Source organism: Athene noctua, chromosome 12 (genome assembly GCF_965140245.1).
Source record: "Athene noctua chromosome 12, bAthNoc1.hap1.1, whole genome shotgun sequence".
Lineage (NCBI taxonomy): Eukaryota > Metazoa > Chordata > Aves > Strigiformes > Strigidae > Athene > Athene noctua.
Genome location: NC_134048.1, coordinates 7,008,325 through 7,033,570, shown reverse-complemented (window position 1 = coordinate 7,033,570; position 25,246 = coordinate 7,008,325). Strand labels below are relative to the sequence as shown.

Here is a 25,246-nt window from a genome sequence, read left to right as displayed (position 1 = left end):
TGCGAACCCCCTTCCAGGGTGGAACCACCGGCACACCCGCTCCGCACCAGGCCGCGGGGTGACGGCCCCGCACGCGCGCGGGGAGTCCCGCCGCTGGCACAGGCGGCCCCGCGCATGCGCGGAGCGGGGCCGCGCGCCGGGGCGCCGCTGAGCGGAAAGGAGCGGGCGGGGCGGGGCGGGGCGGGGCGCGGCTCTCGCGAGACTTGGGGCGACGGCGCGGAGGCGAGTTTGAACGGCGGGAGCGGCGGCCGCGGGCCCAGGTATCGCGGGCGGGGGCGCGGCCGCGGCAGGGCTTGGGGAGCGCGCTCCGAGCCGCCTTCCCTCCCTGCCGGCCCTTCGCTGTTCCTTGCCTGTAGAAGGGCGGCCCTGAGCGGCGGGGCTGCGGGGTCGAGGGGCTCGGGGCGGGTGGAGAGGGGCTCCTGCCCGTCTCCCCCCCCCCCCCCCCCCCTTCTCCTTTCGTGCCGTGGTCGCTGCGGCCTCCGGGCCCTTCCCCTTACCGAGGTGGCGCTGCCGTCGCCTTTTCCTGTTGCCTCGAGTGGAAAGGCTACTTTCGCTCCTGCGGCCCCCGGAGATGATGCGACAGTGGGAGGCCTCTCCCGCTCCCCTCCCGCCTTCTCTGCCCGTTGGCGTTACGATAGGGGCCGGGGGCGTTTTCGCGCGGCAGAGAAATCCGCCTGTTAGCGCCGGTCGGTTACCCCTGCGCCACCGGCCGCCGACGTCCCGTGAGGGGCCTGGGGCCAGTCGTCGGTTGTGGGGGTCTGCAGGGGGTGGGGCAGGGCGCGGGCAGTACGCGGGGAATTCCCGGAGGGACCGGCCTCAGCTCCAACGGACGCGCCCTGAAGGGGAGGGCAGATAAAACTGCGCCGCGCTGCTGAAGCAAACTGCCGGCAGAGCCAGGTGCCGGTTTGCCCAGTGCTTTGTAGTGACTGAAAGGTCAGGCTGGAGTCTGGTTTTTTTTTCCGTTCTCTGTAATACTTACCCAGCCAAGAATGTGTTTTGTGGAAGGCGATTAGCCCTGAAAATATTTCAGCTTGAGTGTGCAACTTGGTAGGTGAAGAAACGGACCTGTTTAAGTAAGTGAATTGAATTGTAAGGGTTTAAGTGAGAGAGACTATCTTGTCAATTATGTTAGTGACCAGAAAGCTGTGTAGGTACTTCTGAACAGATCAACAGAGATGCCTTTTGCATACGGCCCTTGGAAATAGCAGTTTTAACTTGAAGAGCAGTTATAGAGTGGCAGAAGGAAGTTTGTATGCCAGGAGAGTACCTTTTTATTTCCTGTCCTATTTTTTTCATCAAGGAGTACTTGAATGGTTGAATAATCAGCGTCTGGAGCCCTCAGTATAGAATCCATCACAAAACGTTTGAAGATAATTAACCAAAAGTAACTATCTTGCAACTCTTGGTAGAATAAATGGAGACTGATTTCTGTTATTTCCCCTCCTACCTGCTTACCTTACAACCTATTTATCTTAAAACATTATTTTCAGTGGAGGTTAGTTCATCTCACATAAAATACTAAATTGTTGGCAATTACTTCCCAGCTTTATGAACAAAGCTACCTGGACTTGTCTGACTAACTTAGTATAAAATTGACAATGGAAAGTTGAGGATGTCTGTACTCTGAAAAGCAGGCTTGCTGCTTTCCCTAATAGCAAGGAATGTGTGGATAGGAAAATTGTTTCTCGTTTCTTCCATACTTCAACTATAAAACTAAAGAAAAGCCTAAGATCCTTTTTTCTATTATCCAGTAAATGATTTATTAAGAGCTCAAAGGTCTTGTAGGTGAAACCAGTGGACAGCAGGCAAAAGAGAGTAAGTAGGAGGGAGAAAGACAAAAATCCTCAAACTATTCTTAAAAATTGTATGTGTGCTAGAAGATGATCCTGGGGGTAGCCTGTTTACTTGCCCCACAGGCCAATTGCAGAGCATTTATCCTTTAGCAGCATTGCCTGATCTGGCTGTTTCTAAACTATCTGACAGCTGCCTCAGCTGAGATTTGAATAAGATTTGCATTTCTGTGGGATTTTTAGCTTGTGATCTGCATTTTCATGAGACAGCCACAGGCGTTAAGCCTTTTCAATAAAGGACTGCTACGAAGGACTGTGCTATAATAGAAGTTTATACTCATCCAGACCAGACAACTGTTGCTTTTTTTTTTTTTTTCTTTTAAAGGTGGAGTGCAAGAATAAGGTTAAGAAAGACTTCAGTGGACTTCTGAAGGTGGGTTAAAAATGTTGCTCAAATATAATTTGGTAAACTGGAAACAAATTGCTGTGTTGCCTCTATTCTGCTGTTTGATCAGAAAATAAAGCTATATTAAAAATTCTATTTATGAAGTAAATAAGGATTAATTCATCCCCTTTACTAATGCAAATGCATGCCAGGAGTGGTTGCCTATATGCTTGTAGTGATACATCCTACTGTTAAACGTTTTGTTATTAAATTATACACAGTGTATGTGTCTTTGCACTAGTAATACTTACAGCTATGCAAAATTCCTGTCTTTCACTGGCTTATTTTAGCATGATTCTACAAAACTAGTATTTCCAACATTGCAGTGGTTAGATGTCAAAAACTGACATTTCAGAGCCTGACCAGACAGTCTTTTTAATGTTAAATTTGAATAACAAGTGGTGGAAAACTTGAAAAACAGAATTGATAATTTCTATCTTGTACCTCTGAAAGGCATTAGTGCAGTTTTGACATGATGTACTTCTGTGTGTTATAGGAAGCTAGTTAGGGGAAAAAAAGTGAAGGTTGGATATTACAATAATGACTTAAAAATAATTACTCCTGTATTGAGCTTTGAAATTTGCTCTTGATTAAGTCTAGCATCTTGGTAACATTCATAAGAATAATATACGTTCCAGTAAGAAATGGCAACAACTAACTTTGTTAAAAGAAAAAGCACAGAATAAGGTCTTCAATGAAGAACTACATTAATCTTGAAATTACATAAAAATTATGAACCCTGGCTTTGAAAAATCAACTGCTGGCTTTTTTTGTATTTGTATATCATTGTTACTGCTTACTTTTTGAGAGAACTCTTGGCTTACGTTGTTTGGAAGCCTGAGTTGCTTAGCATTTTTGGTCTTAATAGGATGTTTTTTCAGTGTGCTGATCTAGTAGATTTGGGAGCAGGCAGTCATTCAAACTTATGGTGTTAGTTTGACTTGATTTTTTTTTTTTTAATATTTTGTTTAGATTTATTTTGACTAACTTTTTGCAAAATTCACCTTGCGTCTTCTGTTATGATATGAAGATAGAAATGGATGAATTTTCTGGAACATGACAAAGAGATAGTTATTAACAGCTTACCTGCAGTGACTTAAGGTGGAAAACAGTCATGAAAGACGCCATTAAGCCCAATAAATGAATAATTCCATATATTTTAACGGGATTTCGATTTCTGACTCTTGCATTCAGTGACCTTTAGCAGTTTCTGTATCCCACATAATGTTATTAGGAGTAAACTATGCTGCTAATACAGCTGCCTACATGAATCTGAAATGTTATTTGTGTGCACAAGAAATGCTACAGTCAGTGTGGCTTTACTTATAATACCATAGAAAATACTGTCAGCCATAGGCATAAAAGTGTTTTTACAAGGTTTCCTAGCCTTCCCTTGCATATGGTGAGATAGTTATATACTAGATTAACTCTGGTTCTAAGTGTGCTAGGAAACAGGGCTGGGTACGCTGGACTTGTATTGCTGTGTGCTCTTACTTAAGCCATAGTCATGAATAAGATGTTAACTAAATTTATGGAGAAATAGCTATTATTTTACTGTTCACAGGACTGTTTGCTCATGAGCTATTCTCTTTGTGTCTTGTTTTAATGCAAGAGTATATCCTTGTATCCTGGTTAAGAAATACAGTAACTTCTTTCAGATTAACCACTGTAATTTATTGCAGTAGATTTTTAAATCATTTTGTGTTTGCAATATTGAAGTAACAAAAGGAAGAAAAATGGAGTCGGAGACCATTTTGCGTCTTAGACATCAACTCAAGGAAGCAGAAAATGAGCGAAGAAAGGCAGCACAGTATGGCTTGCATTTATTGGAGTCCCAAAGTGAAGTTCAAAATCAGTTGGATCAAACACGCCTTGAATTGACCGAGAAAACTGAGGTGATGTTTTAAACGTTGAGTAAAAAACTGACCAGTCAAGAACTTTGTTTTATTTTAACTGTTTGAATGTCACAGGTATTTTAAATGCCTTTTAGAGTCTAGATTAATTTTAATAAGCCTTTTTTAGTTTAAGTGTTTGTAGAGAGGGCTTTTTATCTCTGCTGTAAGATATTGAACATAATTTTATCTAACCTGGGACAGGGTTTCGTAGCTAATGATGCATCCAGTATTAAATACTGTATAGGATTAACGGCCTTTAATGTCAAATTAATACTAAGTGCTAAAGTAAATCTGTTTAAAGCATGTATTTTGGGTATGTTTAGAAATTCATTCACGTTATGCTGTACCTGCAAGCTTTGTGTTGCTCACTGCTGTAAAAAGAATGCTAGCCACAAGACTGCAAAATTGATTTCTTCTGTAGTGAAGTTTTCACATTTTCTAAATACCATGGGATTCTGAATTTATTAGTACGTTTCTTTACAGCTCAGAAAAGACAATGCTGGAGGTTGAAATATAGAGGTATTATTTAGTTGACCAGTTTTCTTAGTAATTGTGCAAGAAAAATCCAATCAGGAAAATCTCTTCCACTGTTCATTAACACTTTTAATTTTGATTTTTTTGGGGGGTTGCCCATGCTTTGTATATACTATTTCTCTTCATTTAGTCTGTTTCTGTCTGTAAATCCATCCATTCTCTTGTGATAGAGCTAAAATGTTTGTGGTTTTGTTTTGTGTGGGTGTTGTTTTGTTTTGAGTTTTTTTTTTTTACCAGCTGGGGAGCTGTAGTGCCCTGCTATTCTGAATGAACCCTAATGACTTTGGTCACTTTGCTGTTGGTAAGCTTAGTGCAAGAGAGGCACCTGGAAAGCACAAGTGATTAGGAAGGCAGGGCAAGATCCATCCTTCTCTGCAGACAACCTGAGATGGTGGCTACTATGTTTTGAAGTTGCACCCATAAATTGTAATCCTGTGTTACAGGCTGGAGCGAAGTTATGAGCTTGTGTGAACTAGCTCAATTAGTAACTTAGATTCCAAGGGCAGAGGGAAGAAATTGTGTGCTTCCATACAGTTGAATAACATCTTGTGTGGGAACTGAGGTTATCCAACAGATTCTTTTGAACTTTTGAATATGTGGATCTCTGGAATTTGAGAGCCAAAGCAATTACCATGAACACAAGTGTGAATTTTAATGGTAGGTGCTGATCTAGTAGATTTGGGAGCAAGCAGTCATACAAACTTATGGTGTTAGTTTGATTTCTTCTTTCAGGAGAATCAGTGTGTGCTTCTGTAAGTCTGTGTAGACGTAGGCTAGATTTTTGCCTTTTATGGATCTGGTCAGCAGTGCACTCCCAAACCTTTTCCATGCAGTGTCTTTATCTTTGCGTTACAACTCTTGTCCTGCGTATTTGAGAGCTAAGCCTGTCCTTGATAAGGTGGTGTCTAGACCACAGAGGTCAATTTCACACCTGACAGCTTTTAGTTTTATGTTAGTTTTTTTTTTTTAATACTGGTTTGTGTATTAAGAGTTATTTTATCAAAAAAAAAATAAATCTGCATCTTAAGACTGATATGGTTTTGGTATTTACCTTTTCTGCTTTCAAGACTCTCCTTTTAAATTTTTTTCTTAATTGCTAGCTTAATGGAAGAGTAAAATGAAGCTGCCCTTTATAATTAGCGAACATATACAATTAGGCATAGAGGGAAGCTGATTACAAAGTTATTCTCCACTCTGGAAGGGTTGATGGGATTTATTACAAAACAGCAGACAATTTAGATGTCTTTTACCAGACATTGAACCTGGCTGTTCCACAGCCCAGGAACACTTGATGGAATTGGATTACCCCTTTACAATATAATCAGGTCGCATGGTGGTAGAAAGGTGTGTAAGCTCTTGCTAAATTTCCCACATCCTTCATGTTGGGTGCAAAGAAATACAGTTTCCATGAAGAAAAGAGTATTATGCAACCAAATAAGTCATAAAATTTCAGTGCAGTTGGGGGGGGTGGGGATGAGGTTGGTTGTCATACCCATGTTTTAACAAATAATTAAAAAACAATTTCATAACTGAGACTAATAAAAAGTTAAATGAGCGACACGTTTTAGGCGTTTAGTGTCTTGGTTCTGAGCCTGTATTTAGTGCATTGTTCCCCAAGCATTTATAAATATTACATCTAGATTTATTAGTATGTTATTTCTTGCAGAAATTTGAACAAGAGAAATACTCTCTTCAGAGAGAAATTGAACTCAAGAATCGAATGTTGGAAAGCTTGAGTTTTGAATGTGATTCCCTTAAGCAGCAGCAAAACATGCAACTGGATAAACAGAAAGAACAGCTTGACCGAGTCTATGGACAAGAAATCAGTGACCTTAAAAACAAGGTTTGGCAACTAATATACAGCTAAAATGTAGCATTTTAAAGAATGTGTATTTAACTTGTAATTGCACACTTACTACCAAAACACATCTAGTAAATAGTTATAGTGTGTAGGAGCTTTTTTGGTTGTTTTTTGTAACATCTGCATAGTTACATTGTGAATTGCATTAAATTTCAAAGTTTGCTTTTGTGTTTCTAAGAAATTTTCTGTAATTAGAACAAAGACAAAAGTATCATTGTTTTCAAGAATTTACTGTGAAATGGTGCTACTTAGTTGTCAACTGTCTTTAAGTTGGAGAACCTGAAAGCAGAACTAGATGAAACCCGACTGTCTGAGAAACAACTGAGACACAAAGTGGATCATCAGAAGGAAATAATTTCTGCCAAATCAGAAGAAATACATATGATGTCTGAACGTGTACATGAGACCATGTCTTCAGAAATGCTGAATCTTCAGATAGAACTCACTGAACTTGAAAGTGTTAAGGTCTGTGATTAGTACTGAATCCTTAGAAATGTAGGCTAGTTGAAGATAAAATTCTGCACTTTTGCTCATTTAATTTTAAAATATTTTGTGTATATTGTTACCTAATGATTGGCTTACTATTAAAACAATATGCACAGAAGAAAATAGTAGCCTTAACTAGACTTTAATACGATCTCTTCGTGAAGATAATTTGTGTTAAAAATAATTACTACCAACAAACCAGTTCATTTGGGCCTGCTTTTCTTCAAATTGTTTTAATTTTTTTTTTCCTACTTGATTTTATTTTCCTTTAGGCCAATATTGAAGAAAAGCTGAACGAAGTGCAGTACAGCAAAGAACAATTAGAACTCATAAACAGTAACTTACGTAATCAGCTGGAGCGTCTGCAGGAAGAAAAAGAAGAGAGGGAAAAAGAAGTTGTTTCTTACTGTAATGCATTAGAGGTATTCTGTTAATTTTATTCAGTAGTGGTAGATAATCCTTGAATTCCACAAGTTGTGATGCTAGCTTTTCAGTGAAATATGAGGAGTTTTGAGAGAGGAGTTCTGAGGAAGGAGGGGAAAAGAGAAGGCAGAGATAAAAAAAAGGGTATTGGCTAGTCATCTTGGGTATAGCCTGTTGCTAAATACTCTCTCTATTGGCATCCTGTGGAAGGCTGTGTGTGGAGATCCTTCGAGGCAGTGTGCTGCAGTGCATAACAGGGCGTTCTCACTTCTCATTTTTATTTAAAGTTCCTACTGAACTCCTTGGAAAGTTTTGTACTGGAGAGTAGAGTGTGACTAAATAGCACAGCTAAGCTAATAGTCTCAATACCATTAATCCATCTGATAAACTTAAAAGTTTTCCTTTACAGGTTTTAGTTGTGCTCTTGTCCTGAAGAACAAGTGGAATATTAGGCCTTTTAGTGAAACAAAATTGTCTCTTACTGACTAGAACTTATGCTTAGTTAAGTACTGCGGTACAATATAATCTGTGCTAAAGGCACAGGAAATTAAAAGGGGGTAAAACTATCTGATAAAATTCATGTGCGGTACATCAGATGCTTAAGTGACTAACATCCTCTTTGCTTTAACCTAGAAAGCTCGTGAAGCTAATCAGGAGCTTCAGGTTCAGCTGGATCATGCAGTGCAACAATCTTTGGACCCTACAAGTAAAGGCAATTCGCTCTTTGCTGAGGTACAGTTATGCCACAGATACCTGAGAATATACAGAGAAGAAATACTTCCTAAGTTTTATTTCTTATTGCATTGAAAAAATTAGAGTATCTGTGCCTGATGTGGCCAGCATGAATTTTTTCCTCAAATACTACTTCAGTGTTGAACTGCATAGGAACTGACCTGTGGAAAATGGTTTTCATGCATGCTCTGAAGTTGAGGAGCTAGTAAATTTAATGGAATCACTTAAGTTACCTGGCTATCAAGATAAAAGATGGGACTGAGGGTTCATGACAGTTCTGTCTGCAGCTCTTAGTTCTTAAGTAGTTTTGTTCAGCTGGTAAGTCTTCTTCAATGCAGAAGATAGCATGTGAAATATTAAAAGATGCTGATAAGAGCTGTCTTTTAAAAACATGCTGAAAATGACTGGGTGTTTGAGCATTTGGGAGGGTCTTTGAATTAGTTTTTGAATCAAGAGTTCAGCTGCTGCTAAATGCATAGGAAGTTTATTTTGTTTTCTGACAACACCCAGGGAATGGGTTCAATTGGTACACAGTTCATATTTTTTAAAATATTTGTTCTGATGCCAATGGACAACATAATTCTACAGCAATACTGAAGCATATGGAATGTTACTTAATTTTTCTATCAAAAGAATAAAAGAAAAATCTGTTGTACTTTACTGATTGGACTTCAGCTGCTACAGCACTGTACTCACTTTTATCTCAGAGGTAGTGACAGTGGCACATATTTTCAAGTACTGTTGCTGGAAAAACTATTTGTAGAACCAAGGTCAGTTGCTAGGCAACATCTTGTAAAACTCATCATCCAAGTGACACAAATGTTATAATTGTCATAGTAATAATTGTTAACAATGTTCTGTAGGTGGAGGACCGTAGGGCAGAAATGGAACGACAGCTGATCAGTGTGAAAATAAAATATCAGTCACTACAAAAACAACATGCATTCACTAGAGAACAATTGCAAAGAATGAAGGTATGACCATTACTGTAATACTGCAGGATTTCCTTGGGGTCTGATAAGGCAATTCTTGAGTACACAGGCTAGGAGATTTGATTATCTTTTGAAATATGATACAGTAGTCTGGGGGGAGGGAAATGGGAGGAAAAAAAACCAAGTGAGATGTCATTGTGCTATTTGACTTCTATGGTACATCAGCATTTTTTTTATTGCTACTAGTGCTACTACTTTATCCTAGAACTCCAAGTTACACTGAAAGCACTATGTTTGCTTACTTTGGCAGTAGTTGTTAAATGGGTAAAACACAACTCCTGTCAGTCAAACTAGCATTAGATTTGTCTTGACAATTGCTTTTCTTATCTAATTCTCATACTACATGAATCATTTATTTGTGTATTAACTGTGGTTGTCAGGAATGAATGTGAAGAAAAGGGCAGGCTTGTATGCTGTCCTCTGACTGCACTTTCTGTTTTTTGGTTTTTTTTTTCCCCTCTGTGTTGCTTTCATGTTTTTGTTTGTCAGTGTTTTTCTTGCTTTTCCCTCTTTAGGGCAAGAATAAGTCATAACTTCTGTCATAACTGTTAGATTTAGACTACACTTCTGTAGGATGGGAACCACTTCATACTGCTGAGAACTAGTTAGCAAAAGCTGATTTACAAGATAACATAAAGGGGTTGCAGCAAAACTGCCCCTGTTTTCAAGTTGGTCATATTTTCCAACACAAGAATGGATCCTTAACATTTTGATTAAATATTTGATTATGCAGTTTGAGAGTGTTCAAACATCAAGTGATGATAATACGTAACACTGAAGATAGAAGTTTGTGTTACTGAGCTTTTGTGGAGAAGCAGGTTGAAAATAATTCTTAAAGGACAAGAAAATAACTTTTGATGCAGCGAAGGAATTATCCTTTACTAAAATCTGACCTTGAGAGGTAAAGATTTGAGTGAGTAAAATGATTGAATAGGATCAGTTTCTTCAGGAACTTTCTCCTTGTAATGTGGGGGTCAGTCATACTGATTGGTATAAGAAACATTCCTAGTCCTGAAGGTTTTCACCAAGAACTGAGGCAAATTGGTATCCGTTCTACTACTTAAGTATTTACTCATATGTTCCCATAAAATTTCTTCCAGTATCAATATTGGAGATAGATATTTTCTTAGGACAGCTGTTGTGCTTAAGCTGCCATCTTAGATCTCTGTTAGGATCCTCTCTGCTTTGTGTTGTATTGTGATGCCCTGTGTTAAAGCTCAATCTATGGTTAACTGAGCTCTTCGTTTGGCAGCTGATTGCCACAGTATAGTTAACTGTTGTTGCGGCTTTAGTTGTCAGAATGTCTGAACGTGGTATTTACTGATGACTTCTGAAGTTCTGACTCCTGAACAGAATGTAAGCAGTACTCCTGTGAAAGCTTTATCATGTCTAGTGTATTTTCCCTAGCCCACAGTATCCCTTCCAGTTTCTTAATGTTTCTGTACTTTGTTTTTATGTAGATCAACTTCAATTTGCAATTCTGACAGTTAGCAATCAGGCTTTTAAGTGAAAGGGGAAAAGGTTAGATGTCTACATGCTTGGGAAATGTAAGGATAGTTCTAGTCAGCCAGTGGGGTTAAAATTGTCCTGTAGAAGCTATGAAGAGGAGATGATTGACTCTTCCTTTAGCTCTAGTTTTTGTACAGAATCATCAATATCCTTTACTTGACATAGGAGATCCCGTAGGGTAAATGCTCTTCTCTTGCTTTCTCTGTTAATCTGTGGTCTAGTTTGTTTCAGCTGATCCTTTCCCTGTGATTTCTCCAAGTGTCCTACAGTGTTACATTATCCATACTGACTAGACTGGTAAAAATGCTACAGTTATCACTAACACCCTGCTAAGTCTTTATGTTATTGCATTTCATATTATTTCTCTAGTTGTTTAGAGGTCTGATGTGTCACTTTTAACTGAATGTGCTAAGGCCTTCATGCTATGATATTATGTTAACAGCATCAGGAAAATCTGCATAAGTGCGACTTTCCTTCGATAAACTTTTTCTTTTGTACTGACAAAAGGTGTTCCTTTGTTTGAAAGGATGCATTCCACTGAAGGACTACAAGAAGCTGAAGTTCTTGGATTAATATTACAGAAGGCAGACTTAGTTGTTGATTATAACTCAGAATCAGAACTGCAAGACAGGAATTGTAAAATCATTAATGAACTAGCGTGCTTTTTGCCAAGTTCTTTATAGATGCAGTTTAGCTCTGATAAACAAGCCTGAACTGTAGCTTGGTTTTAGCTGATTAACTTGGTGTTTATTGTTTGTGAAATGTTGTGTGTGTCCTTGACAGCGTGTTTTTATAGGTTCCTTAGTTAATATGGAGAAAGATATGACACCTTAGGACCCTTCTGTTCACTAAGTTTTCGGCTGTCCTAAAGATTTTTACTGTCAACCTATGGTGATAATTGTGAAGACTATGTTGTGAAGACTACTGAGTTAATGCATCCAGTGTCCTTCTATATTCAGGATTAGAATTACAAGGCTTGAGAACCCTAACTGTTCTGGGTAAGAGGCTGAGATTTTCAGTCACTTAACCTAGTATTTGTTGTAAAGATTATTTCCTCCCCCCCACAGCTGCAGATGGCTACGCTGCTACAGATGAAAGGCTCTCAGGCTGAGTTTGAGCAGCTGGAACGCTTACAGTCGATGTTAGAGCAAAAGAATGGTGAGATAGAAGATCTTCTTATCAAAGTGAGGCAGCTAGAAAAATTTAAGGTATGTAGTCTGTAATTAAGTGGAAAAGTCATAATCAGAAGGTAAACCATGAGAATATGAATTAACGAAAACTACCTGAATTCCATGCTCAGGTTTGAAAAAGGATCCAAAGGCTACTCATACTTTTATTTGACCAAAGTTCCATTTTACAGCTGGAGGACAGATGTTCAGAGAAGCAGAAAATTCTATAGAATGCAATGCCCAGTTTGGAGAAACAGTATTTTCTGGGTTCCTCTGTGCAGCACATTCATATTTTACATAATTATCTGTAGTGTTTAAATCCATTTATTTGGTCAGAGTTACTGAGCTGTGACATCTGATTTGTCTCTTGGAAGATATAACCATTTCACATTTTTACCGCATGTACTTAGGCTTTATCACTTCTTAGTCTCAGCTATATGGGATTTCTTGGATATTTATTTCCTTAATGTGTCCTAACTTAGCAGTTGAAGCATGCTCTTCTAGGAAAACTGAAATGCTTAATCATCCTTGTAAAGCTTTTTCTTTAGTCCACTTATGCAACTTGATAGCAGTCTGTCAATATTTTGGAAGTTGAGAAGTATGTGAGAACACCTGTATGCACTATGTTAATATTACTGATGTTTGTGTGTATACAGTGTGAAAAACTCTAGCCTTTCTTACATACTTACGGACTTGTTTGGCCCTTTCTTATCAGAGCTTTGGAATGTAAACTTAGGTGTATTAGCTTATGCATTAGGATTATGCTTTCCAGGATGGCATCCTCTATTCTGCATTTAACCAGAGTGGCATAAAGCTAGGCTTAACCCAGTTTAGCTTGATTGCTTTACCAGTTTTGTCATGTATAAGCTTGGTCAGTATTTAGTTTTGTTTCTATGCCATAAATAAACAGTGTCAGGAAGTTAAATGATTGATTTGAGTAACCATCAAAAGTATCTGTAGTCAGTGACTGACAGAAGCCTGAGAGATCTGTGGGACAGTAATAAATCTGAGAACTGCTTGTTCAGAAAAAAACACAAGACAAAAACCCCAGAATGTCATATCTTACTGATGTATTCTATAGAAAGTTTATTACATTCATGGCATCTTTACTGTGAACTAACTTTCTCATCTAAAAGAGGTAATTGATTTTGAGATTTTGACTATGATTAACATGGCATGTACTCTTTTGGGGTCTAGCTGATTAAGCCTAGAAGTAAAGGCTGAAACAAATTCCCTGTGGGTTAATTAAAATATCTATATTGTCAAGTAAAAAGGAAGATAACTGTTCTGTAGTGCTATTTGAAAAACTTGTGGAGTTAAGATAACTTTTTTCGTTCTTTCAGTGAATGAGAGAGAACTATCAGTTTCAGTGCTATTTGACATTTGTAACAAATGAGGAAGTACTCAGAGCAAATGAGCTCTTATATGTTTGAAAGCCTCTATGATGAGGCTTCTCAGTAGAAATGCATGGAAAACTTAATTTAAGAACTAAGTTAACGTGCTTCCGAACAGTCACTATTTGACAGCCTGACATTTTTTCTTTATCAGACTTTATATGGGAATATGGAAGAATCCAGAGCTACTAGTAGTAGCTCAAAAGGAGGAGAATCTGAAGATGGTTACTATGCAGATTTACTGCTAATGAAACTTGACAACGCAAAGTAGGTACTCAACAGTCTGCGGCCTAGAAATTGGTTGTAATCTGTTTATCTTCTAGCTACTTGTTTTTATTCTCCTTTTTTGTTAATGTTTGTACGTAGCCCACTGACTGTATGTGCAGATAGGCTCATGGTCTCATTTTGTAATGCTGTAGAACCATCCTATCTTTGTTACAGCACTGAGAGTTGTGTTGTTTGTTGTTTTACTTATTGTTGCAAAAGACAGCAGCAGAACTATTTTATATTATTGTTGCTTTCTTCTAGAAATGGTGTTAATACACCTAGATACAAGGTAACTGAGAAATTTAAAAATATATATTAAAAATTAACCTGTAAGGGAACTGTATGTATCTTCTTAAAGTCTATAGGCTGTATATACTTGTTTCCTTTCTAAAAAGGGCCAGATGATAACACTGAAATGTTGTAGTGGACTACTTAGTTGAGATGTGTTCTTCAGCTAGTGAATTCCATATCTATTAATTAGAGAGCCCATAGTGTTTGGGGCTCAGGACTGTTTTTAAGCCCTTGGATAAAGTAATTGCACTTCCTCCAGGAGGCAATGGTCTGCTGTGAAGTCTGTCACCTCACCATTGTTGCTGTTACAAGAAACTGGCATGATGAAAGTGTACATTAGGATTGCTGAGGAGTGGGGATTCAGTGCTTATGATATGGAAGTTAATGGTCTCTGAAACAGAGGCAAGGACGTGCACTGAGTATTAACATCATTATTTTTGTGTTGGTTACTTAAAGTAACACTTATGTGTAAAGCTTGTTTTGTCAGTTATAGAAGTAGTTATATTAACTTATACACAGGCTAGAAAAACCTGAATAAAATAGTGAATTTGTAGGTTAGGGAAAGTTTCTAAAACCAGTTATGTATGCATGTGTGTGTTCAACATACAGCTTTATTTTTATTTATTTTTTTAACAAGCATTTTGTGTCTGGTAATTAAACTTGCTGTTCTAAGCCAAGTTCAAGTGAAAGCTTTCATTGTACTGGAGGAGGTCCCTTTCATTTCTTAGCAGAGATAAATATGAATTTTATGGGAAGTTGCTGAATGCCTAGATGACTTTATCTGCTGCTTTACTAAAAAACAAACACCCCCCCCCCCCCCAAAAAAAAAAAACAAACCCAAACACAAAAGAAACCAAATCTGAGTGACTGTATAATTTTCCTTCTACCCCAGCAAGGAAGCTGAAACCTTGAAAAACGAACTATCCTTGCAGAGGATGAAAGCTCTGTATGAGAGCCAAAGGGTTCTGGAAGTTGAAAGGAAGCTCTTCGCAAATGAGAGGCATTTGCAAGCTTGTCAGAGTGAGAATATGAACTTGCGAGTGATGCTGGATGAGCTAAAAATGAAATATGAACCTGAAGGTAAATACTGCTTTTCCATATGGAAAAAAAGAAGTATCTGGTCATCGGGTTAGTTCCAGATGTAAACTGATGTTTAAATGGCTGCTTTTTTGATAATAACTTGGTCCAAAAACTGCCAAACTGAAATAGTTAAAGCCCTATCTTACTTCACTGTGTATACTAACACTGATTTCAGAAGACTAAAGAATACAAATTACAGTGTTCAGAGGCTTTATAGTGTATAGCTAGATCACCATAGTGAAGTAGGTGGGAACAAATTCTCAGGAGGTGCTTCTCATAATGGTAGCAGGATCTCTCAGTTGATGAGAGGTACCAGCTTTCTGAATGTAGGCAGCTGATGCAAGCTTTGTAATGAGTGCAGAGCATTTACAGGAAAAACTGTTCAGTAGCTCAGATTAATATGGATTAAGTTTTGACAGCCAAGGCCCACCTGAAAAACAGCTGATTGCTGCGTATGCGCAGAAACAAGGGAGATGGAGGCTGTGGAGGAAGGTGAATGGGGAACCATATGGGCAAATTGGGTTGCTATTTGTCTGTACGCCAAGGATTTAATTTTAAAATCTTAGTTGTGGAAGCTTACCTCAGCAGGCTCCAAGATGGAAATAAAATAATTGAGCATATTTTTGTAGTTCAGAGCATCTAATTAAAAGCCTCGGTAAAAATGTAGAGTGCATGGGGAGAAAGGCTTTGTCTCTTTTCAAGCTAACTTATATTGGGATGCTTACTGGCTGATAACAGGTTATATGAAGAGACTTTCTTTAAAAGACACAAGTTGTCAATTAAGAATTATTCCAAGGTCTTTAGTCATGTGAAATGTTCTTTATTAGTTTTATTGCAAACATGTTGGTGGATAAGTTAATTCCAGCTTCACTGTGTACAGAAAGTATATTCCTTTTTTCTTAGAATTACTGAAAGGCATTAAAAAAAAAAAGAGGAGGGAGAAGATTCCAGTGGATGCTACTTGTGAATACTTGGACAGCAAAAATACTTCAGTAAAAGAAGCTGCTCTCACTCAATCGCTGAGTAAGGAAGAAACAAAGATGACTTCCAAGAACGTGGAGCAAAGTGATGTTTCTCCAAAAAAACATGCTCTTGAAGTACCACCGATAAATACAGCTCTTCAAGCAATGCAAAAAGTAGTTGAACCTGAAAGAGAGAGAAAAAGAGTTAAAATTCAAGATGAGAACCATGATGCCTTTACTTCGTATAGCAGAAGTGGAAGTAATTCCTTGATTTCAGCTTCCCCCAGGTCAGTGTCAGCGTCTGTCTGTGGCCAAGGCAATCAGCACAGACCTGCATCTCTTTTCTTTCGCTGCATGAACTGTGCTATCCACTTCTTTATCTATTTCCTCAGTGTTGCATGCAGTGTAATTCCTCAGCTCCGGCTGCCTACATTGAACCTATCAATACCTTTTAGAAAGACTAAAATGATGACTAATGAAAAAGACTCTTGAAGCTGTAACAATCTTTGAAATAACTTTGCCATTACGTGGAAATGTTTGTGGTGTGCAGATAGCATGACAGCTCACTCGGTTTGCTCTAACTTCACAAACAGGACTTCTCTTGGTCCTTTCAAAACTGCCACACGCCTGTGTAACGTGTCAAAGTAACAAAGGCACCTAGGTATCATGCTTCAGTTTCATACTGAACTTCAGCCCTCATCAACTCTCAGATTTAGCTAAAAACCTAGAAATAATTTCAATTAAGTAATTCTTAACCTGCATTGGGTTAACAGACCTGAATTGTCTATTACCTCATACAATGCAATTATGCTGTTTGTGTTGTCAGACATTTGACTTCCATAATCTGGATGCATGATAACTAGAAACACAACTGCTAAATTAAGATCAAGTTTTTTCCCTTCAATTGAGAACTTAAGTTACTTTTTGATACATGGTAAAGTAACTTTAAACAGTAATTAACTCCAACCTTTTTATCTTGGGAAGAGGAATTCTGTTTTTTTTTTTTTCCAGCTGATGCTTTTTCATTCTGTTCGTATTCATAATCTTCGTAAGCACATGTTTGAGTGTTTGGGGGGGAGAAAATACTTGTAGTCTAGATGTTTTTTGCTTACAGATTGCTAATGTCTGCTAGTAAAAATAGTTTCTTGATTCTAGAATGATAGGAGCTTCACACATGGAGGAAGGCCTAACACAGGGAAGTCTGTGCAGTATGTCCAAAGTTAATGGCATTCAGAAGTAATGGCATTGGTGTTTTGAACCTTGCATCAAATATTCAAGGTTACATTGGATACAATTAACAGATTTAAAGTAACCAAACAGTACGGTTTTCTGAGAGTCTGGAAAGAATATGGCAGAAATAGTTCAAGTAGCAATGTCAAAATATGCAGGGAGTCTTACTGAGCAGGAAAGATCAGGGAGGTCAAACGTGGATGGTGAAAGTTGAAAGATTGGATAATTTAGTGATGGTGTGGTGTTTTGACAGTGTTCTGTACACATAAAGGAACAGATAGCATGTAACCTGGGTGTGAAAAGTTTAACTTATTTCCTCATATTTCTTTTGGAAAGGAAGATACAGTGTCTGCCAAAAAAGAAGTTGTTGGAAACGGTTTGTGTGAACTGAAGGGTTAAACCTACTGGAGAGAGGGTGAGGAGAGGAAATTATTGTGTGGAGTTTATGTTTGAAAGCAGAGTGAGTGGAAAAAGTGGAAGAGGTTGATGAAGTTGTAGTTCAGAGGGAGGGTTCTAGTCTTGCACCCATTGCTGTTGGTTCAAATAAGGATCAAAATATAAATCTGTAGACGTTAAAAAATGAAAATCTCCAACACAACAACAAAAAAATCACCACAAAACTCCATATAAGCTTTTAAGTTGTTCTCAGTGGTGGTATGACCCTCTAAAAGGCAAATCCAGGCAGAAAGTTTTATTCACATTTCTGATTGCATTAATGAACTGCTAAATCTCCAATTAATGAGGGTATTAAGAAAACATGAGGCTTTCCTTAACCCTGATCTATTATGATTTCTTATGAAATACGAAGTTGTGATAAAATCTGAGTATTTGAGAAGTTGGGTTTTTAAACACCCAAAGAATCTCTGGACTGTTCTGTGACAGATGTGGCCACTTTGTGGGAATAGACGTAAATGCAAAGGCAGAAAAAAATATTGGCAACCGGAGCAGGAATGTGGACCTGAAAATGGAGAGTTTGGGGGAGGGTGCATGGTGGGTAACTTTCAGTGTTTCATCTTGTGTTAAGCAAAATGCGATGCTCTGGATGAAAAGGCTCTTTGTGGTCGTTGGGGTTATTTTTGTAATTGGTGTAATTTTTGTGCAATAATTAGTCTAGCTCTGTCATCATTGGTCCATGAAATGTGGCTGTGAAAAGAGTAACTGAAAGGATTGCAAACTTCATTTCTAGAAAATGATTGAAAAGCTTTGTTGTCTCGGTTTAGGAGGCGATGAGGAGGTGGTCAAAGTGATCTGTATGTACTTGTATGGGTGACAGATTTGCTTATTTGAAGAGTCTTAGTGGTTAGCAAGGTAAAGCTAGATAACAGAACTAATAACATGTACATATCTTCAGTGTGTCTATGTAGAAAAGTTTAAAGAAAGTAAACATAGGAATACTTTATTAGGTGATGGTACTGATTAGATTATGGTCTGTGATGTTGAGAGCATACTAGTTGAGACTAAAGATTTAAATATTTAAGTTACTAATATTACTTGTGAATTGCTATGGTAATTGAGGCAACACAGGTTATGGGTAGTGATATCTTTTGTTAGGCCAAGCAGTCAGTAGAAAGATACACTTCTGTATTGAAGTGCTGTTCTTCACTTCTGAAACTGAAGTAGCAAAATCCAGCCCTTGCTGTCCAACTTAATTTGCCTATAGATTTGACATTGTTTTCTTTAGTTTGATCTAAAGAAGGGCTTGTGTACCTAAGAGCTTATTTGTTCTTTAAAATTATTTATTTGGATTACATACACCAAACCTGCCTCATTTGGACTTTGTTCAAGTGCCTATAGCCATTTGGCTCAGCAGGAGATTCAGATAACTAATACTCTCTTTGGGGTTTTAGGCATGGCATTCCTTCTCAAGAAGTAAAGCTCCATCTGATAAGACTAGTTGATCTTCCTTAAATGGGTAGAAGGAAGCCCCATTACATCTAGTTTTAGGAGTTTACAGAGTAAAAGCTTGATGGAATCATGTCAGAGTTTCACAAGCATTTTTTTTTTTAAGTGCAAGTGATTAACTGTCATCTTCTTTCTGATCAGTCCATTTCCCTGTGCTAACACTTTATGGCAATGCTCCAAGGACAGGGTGGAGCTGCCTTGGTGTGAGGGCTGTGGTGGATCACTTCTGGCTTGCTGCCAGGTGCCCACTCAACGGGTCTTGCTCCCCCTCTCCAAGAGGATGGGGGAGAAAAAGATGGAAAAAGCTTGTGAGTTGAGATAAACACAGGGATTAATTAGTCACAGGCAAAACAGATTTGACTTGGGGAAGATGAACTCATTGCCAATTAAAAATAGTGGGACAGTGAGAAAGAAAACCACCTTTCCTCCACCCCCAACCCTTCTTCCCAGGCTCAACTTCACTCCTTCATTTCCCACTTCTACCTCCTCCTCACCAAGTGGCACAGGGGACATGGGGAAAGGGGGTTGCAGTTACTTCATAACACCTTGTCTCTGCTGCTTCTTCATTATCACAAAGGTTGGTAGAAAAGAATTTTAAAAGGGGCTGGCTGATTTTTGAACTCCATGAGACTTAACGAGAATCATGTTTTGAAATTAACTTTGGAATCTGTTAACTTGTCCCTTTTGTTGTATGCAGCAGCCTGCAGACATGATCCACTACACAGTAGTAAAATGTGGTTGTTTTTTTTTTAAATTAATTCAGTAGGGTAGTAAAAGTATGGTACAACAACTAACAGACTGTAGAATAATCAGTCCTGAAGTATTTGCAGGCCAACTGTAAGATACTAAGAATGAAAGAGGAAAAAAAATGAGTTGCTTGAATTGTCTGTTCATTGTCACATTAAAGCTCAATTATTTGAATCTTCAGGCATTTCTGAATACCTCACTGCTGTAAACTAAGGTATTTTGTAAGTGAAATTAATTATAGCAGTGTATTGCTGATCCAGATAAAAGCTGTAACTACCTTAAATGTAGCGTACTAACATGAAATGGATTATTCATTTCATCTTCATAACTCAATGTCAGTCCTTGGATAAATTACTTGAGGTATTTATTAACATAGTTCTAGTCTGAGGAATTTTTCTTTATGCTGAATTGCACAAACATTTTGGTGTGCATTCAAAGCATAAAAATGGTGGGTTTTTTAAATAACTAATTCTAATAGCTATTTACTCTTATGAAACAATGTGATGTTTCTGATGTGAATTTGATTTCCAGAGTTTTTACACTATATACTAACAAAGTTACCTAATACTGTAAAGGGGGAGTGTTTTGTATAAATCCAGATGTGCTGCTTTGGAACATAATTTAAGTCAAATTAATTTTTATTTGATGTTTTGGTTTGAGTTGTTGCTTTGTTCTGTATCTTTACAGGAAATTCTTATTGGAAACTTTGGCCTCTAGAGTACTGATTTTTTTGGCCTTGGGCAGAGGTTGTTTTAAGGCGGAAGAGTGGAGGGACAAATGAAGAGATTCTACCCTAGGAACAGTTGCACAGGCACAAGCTATCCATCCCCAGTGACAGCTGCTAGGGAAGCATAGACTGAACTGCAGACTGAACACTAACCATAAGATGATTACTATTAATATACTTTTCAATCCTTCCATGAATAATTGCTTCTTGTTGTAACCACTTAATTATTTGGCTGCTTGCAAGTAGCAGCACATCTAAAATGGAGGGCAGTTGGGGGGAAGCTGGCTGGACAAAAAATGGTTAGCCATCAGTTACAGGTGTGCACTTGCTACAAAGCAAATGGTCGAGCAAACACTGGACCTAGGGGAGATGCACAGCAAAGCATATTTCTCCATAGTCTATTGAGACAGTGCTTAGAGGAAATAATGTGCAGATGGCTTGTAAAGATAGTGGGGGGTGGGGCTGGGTAGCAGCTATTCTTGTTTGGAAAACCATCATTGAAAGCAGCTGTAGATTGTGGTAGGTTGGTCACTGGAGGCTCTTGAGACCCCTAGAAATTCACAAGGTCACTAGAGAGTTGTTTTAACAGATGTGATGAATCAGCACAGACTTTGTGTTGGTATGTAAAGTGATGTTCAATTTGAAGCTTAATTTTCCATAATTTGTTTTGCTGTGGAAATAATCATGTGTAACAGTCAATTGGTCGTGGGTGATTTGGTTGAGTAAATACCACTATTTATCCATTTGTTCTAATGACATGTTTAAGTACCTTTTAAGTAAATCTTGTTTTTACCTTACCTCTTTAACAGCAGTGTGGCAGTTTTATCCCCATTTACATTCATAGCAGAATTAAAACATGTCAGTAGACAAATGATGTAGTTCAGAGCCTGAAAATATTTCTTTTTTCTCCAGCAACATCTTTTCAGGTATTCAGACATTAAGATAAAGGCAATAGTAGTGCAGAACTAGGTTGGAAATTAGTATATTGCTTTAAGTGTAGTCCCTTTTTTTTTTTTTTGGTGGTGGTGTTAAAGCAAAATGCTTCACTTCATCATGTTTGTATTATGTTGCTGGGACTCTTCATCTGGACTTGATCTCCTTGTTTTTGTGGACTTGATCTCCTTTATGTGCATGGCACAGCGAATGTTTTTATTCAAAGGCTGATCCCAACCAAACCCATTCAGTAACCTTTTTTACCAAATGTTTCAGCAGATAAAGGGGGGCGGAAAGGCTGTACTTTATCATGAAATGTGAATAGGGCAGATATAAAAATGCTTTATTTTGTCTCATTTTATTTTTAAACTCTGCTTGCTTTGTCTTTGCATATGGATGGTGTTGTATGCCAGTTGGCTTTTTGATTTTGCTTAAAACTCTTATTTAAGCCCTGTTCTTTATTAACTAAATATGTATTTAGAATGGTTGCTTTGCCTGTAGGTTAACAGCTGAATCCAGATTTGAAACTACGGAAAAAGAAGATAAGAAAGAAAATAAAATCATGACTGAGAAGAAAACACAAAAGAAAAAATATACAACGTTGTATGTATCTTCTAAGCCAACTTCTGAAACACAGTGTGCTCAGCAATAAAACTTGCATTTCTGGAAGCAGCCTGAACAATTTGGAATCCTGCTTCAGCAGGAAATACTGAGTAAACTTATGTCACACGTAAATGTCCTAACTTAGGCATTGGTCTGCCTTGTTTTATGAAGAGTATTAATGAGTTGCACTTTTGATAACTTCCCAGAGTGCTCCTGTGAAGTGCCCTGGCAATGTGACCTGGAGTGTTGCCTTGTCTTGAGTTTTGGCTAAGTCTCTAAATGTGTTAATTGTTATTTGTTTGAAGCACAGTGCAATTCTGAAAGATAAGTACTCGTACAGAAGTTTTATTATACGATAAGACAGGGGTCAACCCTGAGCAAGACAGAATAGCCAATGTTCATGCACAGCTCAACTAAGTCATGTGCTCCTGAATTTCTTCCAGTTCCTGGATTCAGATTTCTTAACATATTTTTCTCTCCTAATGTGCAATTGTTCAACTTGCAGACTGACCTGATTGCAAAGGTGCATGTGAATCTTTTTATGCATTTTGCAGGATAGTATTCTTTTGAAACTCTACACATTCTTGTATTTATACTAATAATTAAAGTAAATCTTTTTCTTCCTTTCAAAATGTAGTCTATATTGCATTTGGGACATAACATACCTCTAAAGCTGTCCGTATTTTGATTAAGAGGTGCAGTATTTTGTAGAAAGGTTTTGTTTAAAAAAAAAAGGTACCACTCAATAAAAGCTAAGAAACTGTAATGCATGTGCTCTGTGTTGTCATGTTCTTCTGAGACATATCTTAAGTACCTGTAACTTTCTGGTGACACTTTATCCAGAATAATTCTGAGGAGAATATTTAAGCTAGTTCCATTGTTTTTTCAGCATTTATATGGAAGTTTAAGATTATTTCATTTGACTCTATACTACAGTTCAAGCTCCCTCTAGTGAATGGGTTAGCCACTTCCTAAGTAAAGGTAGTTACAGTGAAAGCTCTTTAAGACTTCTCCTTTTAAATCCATTATGAAAAAATATCTTGGGGGAGAATGTTACAACCCATTGGGTTTTAGATGTGATAACTTGATCTGCTGTATGTTAACTTCTGTTGGTGCCTTGGACTCCAGGACTCCTGACATGCCTTGCTATGTGAAGAGATGCCACTTCCAACTGATGTCAGATAGTGCTCCTCAGCTAAAGACAGTAAATGTAAAGGTGCTATATAAACTTTTGTATTTGGTGTGCTCTAGCTTTATCCCAATCACCGTTTCCTTTGGTAGCTTGCAGTGTAGTAGTGATGCTGACTGCAATTCTCCACCACCACTATCAGAAGGCTTCCAGATATTGTACAAAGATACCTTACAAATACAGTGTCTCAAGTCGTCACCTGTAGAAACATGGTGGTGTTTGTTACAGGTGTGTGGTGGGGGGCAGGGCCATCTCTTGCATAAAATTTTGTAGGTAGCTTTTGGAGCAATTGCTACCTGTGTGTGTCTTTATGAATCTGTTGAATGTACTTAGGTGTCTAAGACAACTGTTTGGATATGCTTGTTTACAGTGGTGCCAGTTCAGAAGTAATGCCTGGAATTTTGCTACCTACGGCTGCATGTGAGTGGCTTTAGCTCATCACTCAGTTGAAAAAACATTGAGTGTAACATTTTGAGTGACAGCAGAAGTGACTAAAGATGCGGCAAAGTAAACTTAAAAGAACAGATATGGCTTGTCACTTTCCAATGCAGTTTGAACTTGTTATCAGCCCGTTTCTCCATAGTTAAATTTAGGCCCAGCCTGGTGGCTGTTGCTGCTATTGTGGAACATAATAATCATAAATCCATACATCATTTACATGATACAACCAGAATCTAGTTGTATCACTTCATCTAAGAAATTTACTATCCAAATCCTTAAGTGTCTTATTAATGAAGTCTACACAAACTGAGAATCATTTCTTGTGAAGATATTTCATGGTACTAGAGGAAGTGAACATATATCCACGAAATAGTTCTTACTCTTGATGTTGACTACACATGTGACCTTAAATAATACTACAGGGAAGAAATCATGCTTTTAATGCTATGGAATGTTAGAAGAAAACCTTTTTTTAATCAAATGGTTTAGATTTTGCTGTCACTCTACACTGAGATTGAAACAGCATAAGATGACTAATGTACATAACTGAGAACATTTGGTACTTGACGTTGGGTGCATGTACTTTAAATGGGACTACTGAACTGTTGATTGCTGAGACAATTACATGTTGAGCTACTTGGCATGACACAAGAATTTTTTGTTTAAATGGAAATATTAATGCTACAAACGAAAACAGGATGTCATTTCAATAAATGAATAAAACTGATTAGGGTTAACTAGTTACTGCCAAATACTACTGCTTTACCTGTACTGCTGTAATTTATTTTGAGTATGTAGTTATTAGCGTCTTAGGTAACATTTGCATGCTTACAGATATTTGCAGAATTATAACTAGCAGGTGGGGAGGATGTCTGGAATTGAGGCTTTCTTGTGCCATAACATACTTTAAGTATTGCCTTTTAAGTACATGAAAATATTTTGCATATTTTTTCCTTCTATTTTGTTGCATCTGTTGCTTTCTTGCAACTGTGCTCACAGATCTTGGCATATGATAAAGTTAAAGCCAGTCAAATGTAACTGCTGTGTTCTGCTTAAATTCTTCCATATAATGGAAATCAGCATAGCTAAAAATTGGTCATTAGGTAGTCAGCATTGTACAAGATCTTGTTTTCTAGAATTGATAGCAATATGTGCTGGTTTTGGCTGGGCTAGAGTTAATTTTCTTTGCAGTAGCTACTGTGTTTTGAATTTGTGCTGAGAACAGTGTTGGTGTAACACAGGGACATTTTAGTTGCTGCTGAGCAGCACTTACACAGAGCCGAGGCCTTCCCTGCCTCTCACCCCAGCCCACCCGCGAGCAGGCTGGGGGGCACAGGGAGCTGGGAGGGGACACAGCCGGGACAGCTGACCCCAACTGGGGTGTCCCAGACCATACGGCGTCGTGCCCAGCGTGTAAAGCTGGGGGAAGGAAGAAGGGGGGATGTTCACAGCGTTTGTCTTCCCAAGTCCCCGTAACACGTGATGGAGCCCGGCTCTCCTGGAGATGGCTGAACACCTGCCTGCCATGGGAGCTGGTGAACGAATTCCTTGGTTTGCTTTGCTTGTGTTTGCGGCATTCGCTTTACTTATTAAACTGTCTTTAGCTCAACCCATGAGTTTTCTCTTTTTTACTCTTCCGATTCT

At 38.3% G+C, this 25,246-nt stretch overlaps 1 protein-coding gene across 8 annotated transcripts; it reads left to right on the top strand.

Annotated features, from left to right (window-relative positions):
• Positions 1–207: 207 nt before the first annotated feature.
• SPDL1 (spindle apparatus coiled-coil protein 1) lies at positions 208–25,160 on the top strand. Of its 8 annotated transcripts, XM_074915972.1 has the most exons (13): positions 208–260; positions 2,176–2,223; positions 3,955–4,130; positions 6,331–6,507; positions 6,796–6,990; positions 7,284–7,433; positions 8,068–8,166; positions 9,030–9,140; positions 11,735–11,875; positions 13,385–13,497; positions 14,681–14,868; positions 15,772–16,117; positions 21,871–25,160. In XM_074915972.1, the coding sequence occupies exons 3-13, from the start codon at positions 3,972–3,974 to the stop codon at positions 22,019–22,021; spliced, it is 1,830 nt and encodes a 609-aa protein (XP_074772073.1). In that variant the 5' UTR covers positions 208–260; positions 2,176–2,223; positions 3,955–3,971; the 3' UTR covers positions 22,022–25,160. The 8 variants fall into 8 exon arrangements, with proteins under 8 accessions (XP_074772073.1, XP_074772066.1, XP_074772070.1 ...); XM_074915965.1 differs by lacking the exon at positions 21,871–25,160 and having other exon boundaries at positions 15,772–16,655; XM_074915969.1 differs by lacking the exons at positions 208–260; positions 21,871–25,160 and adding an exon at positions 490–897 and having other exon boundaries at positions 15,772–16,655.
• Positions 25,161–25,246: the final 86 nt, after the last annotated feature.

What these genes read in the sequence shown, in the direction of transcription:
- SPDL1 (XM_074915965.1), top strand. Translation starts at nt 3,972, where the DNA reads ATGGAGTCGGAGACCATTTTGCGTCTTAGACATCAACTCAAGGAAGCA. An exon ending in CTGAACTTGAAAGTGTTAAG is followed by an intron (nt 6,991 to 7,283) that starts GTCTGTGATTAG and finishes ATTTTCCTTTAG; the next exon opens with GCCAATATTGAAGAAAAGCT. An exon ending in AACAATTGCAAAGAATGAAG is followed by an intron (nt 9,141 to 11,734) that starts GTATGACCATTA and finishes TCCCCCCCACAG; the next exon opens with CTGCAGATGGCTACGCTGCT.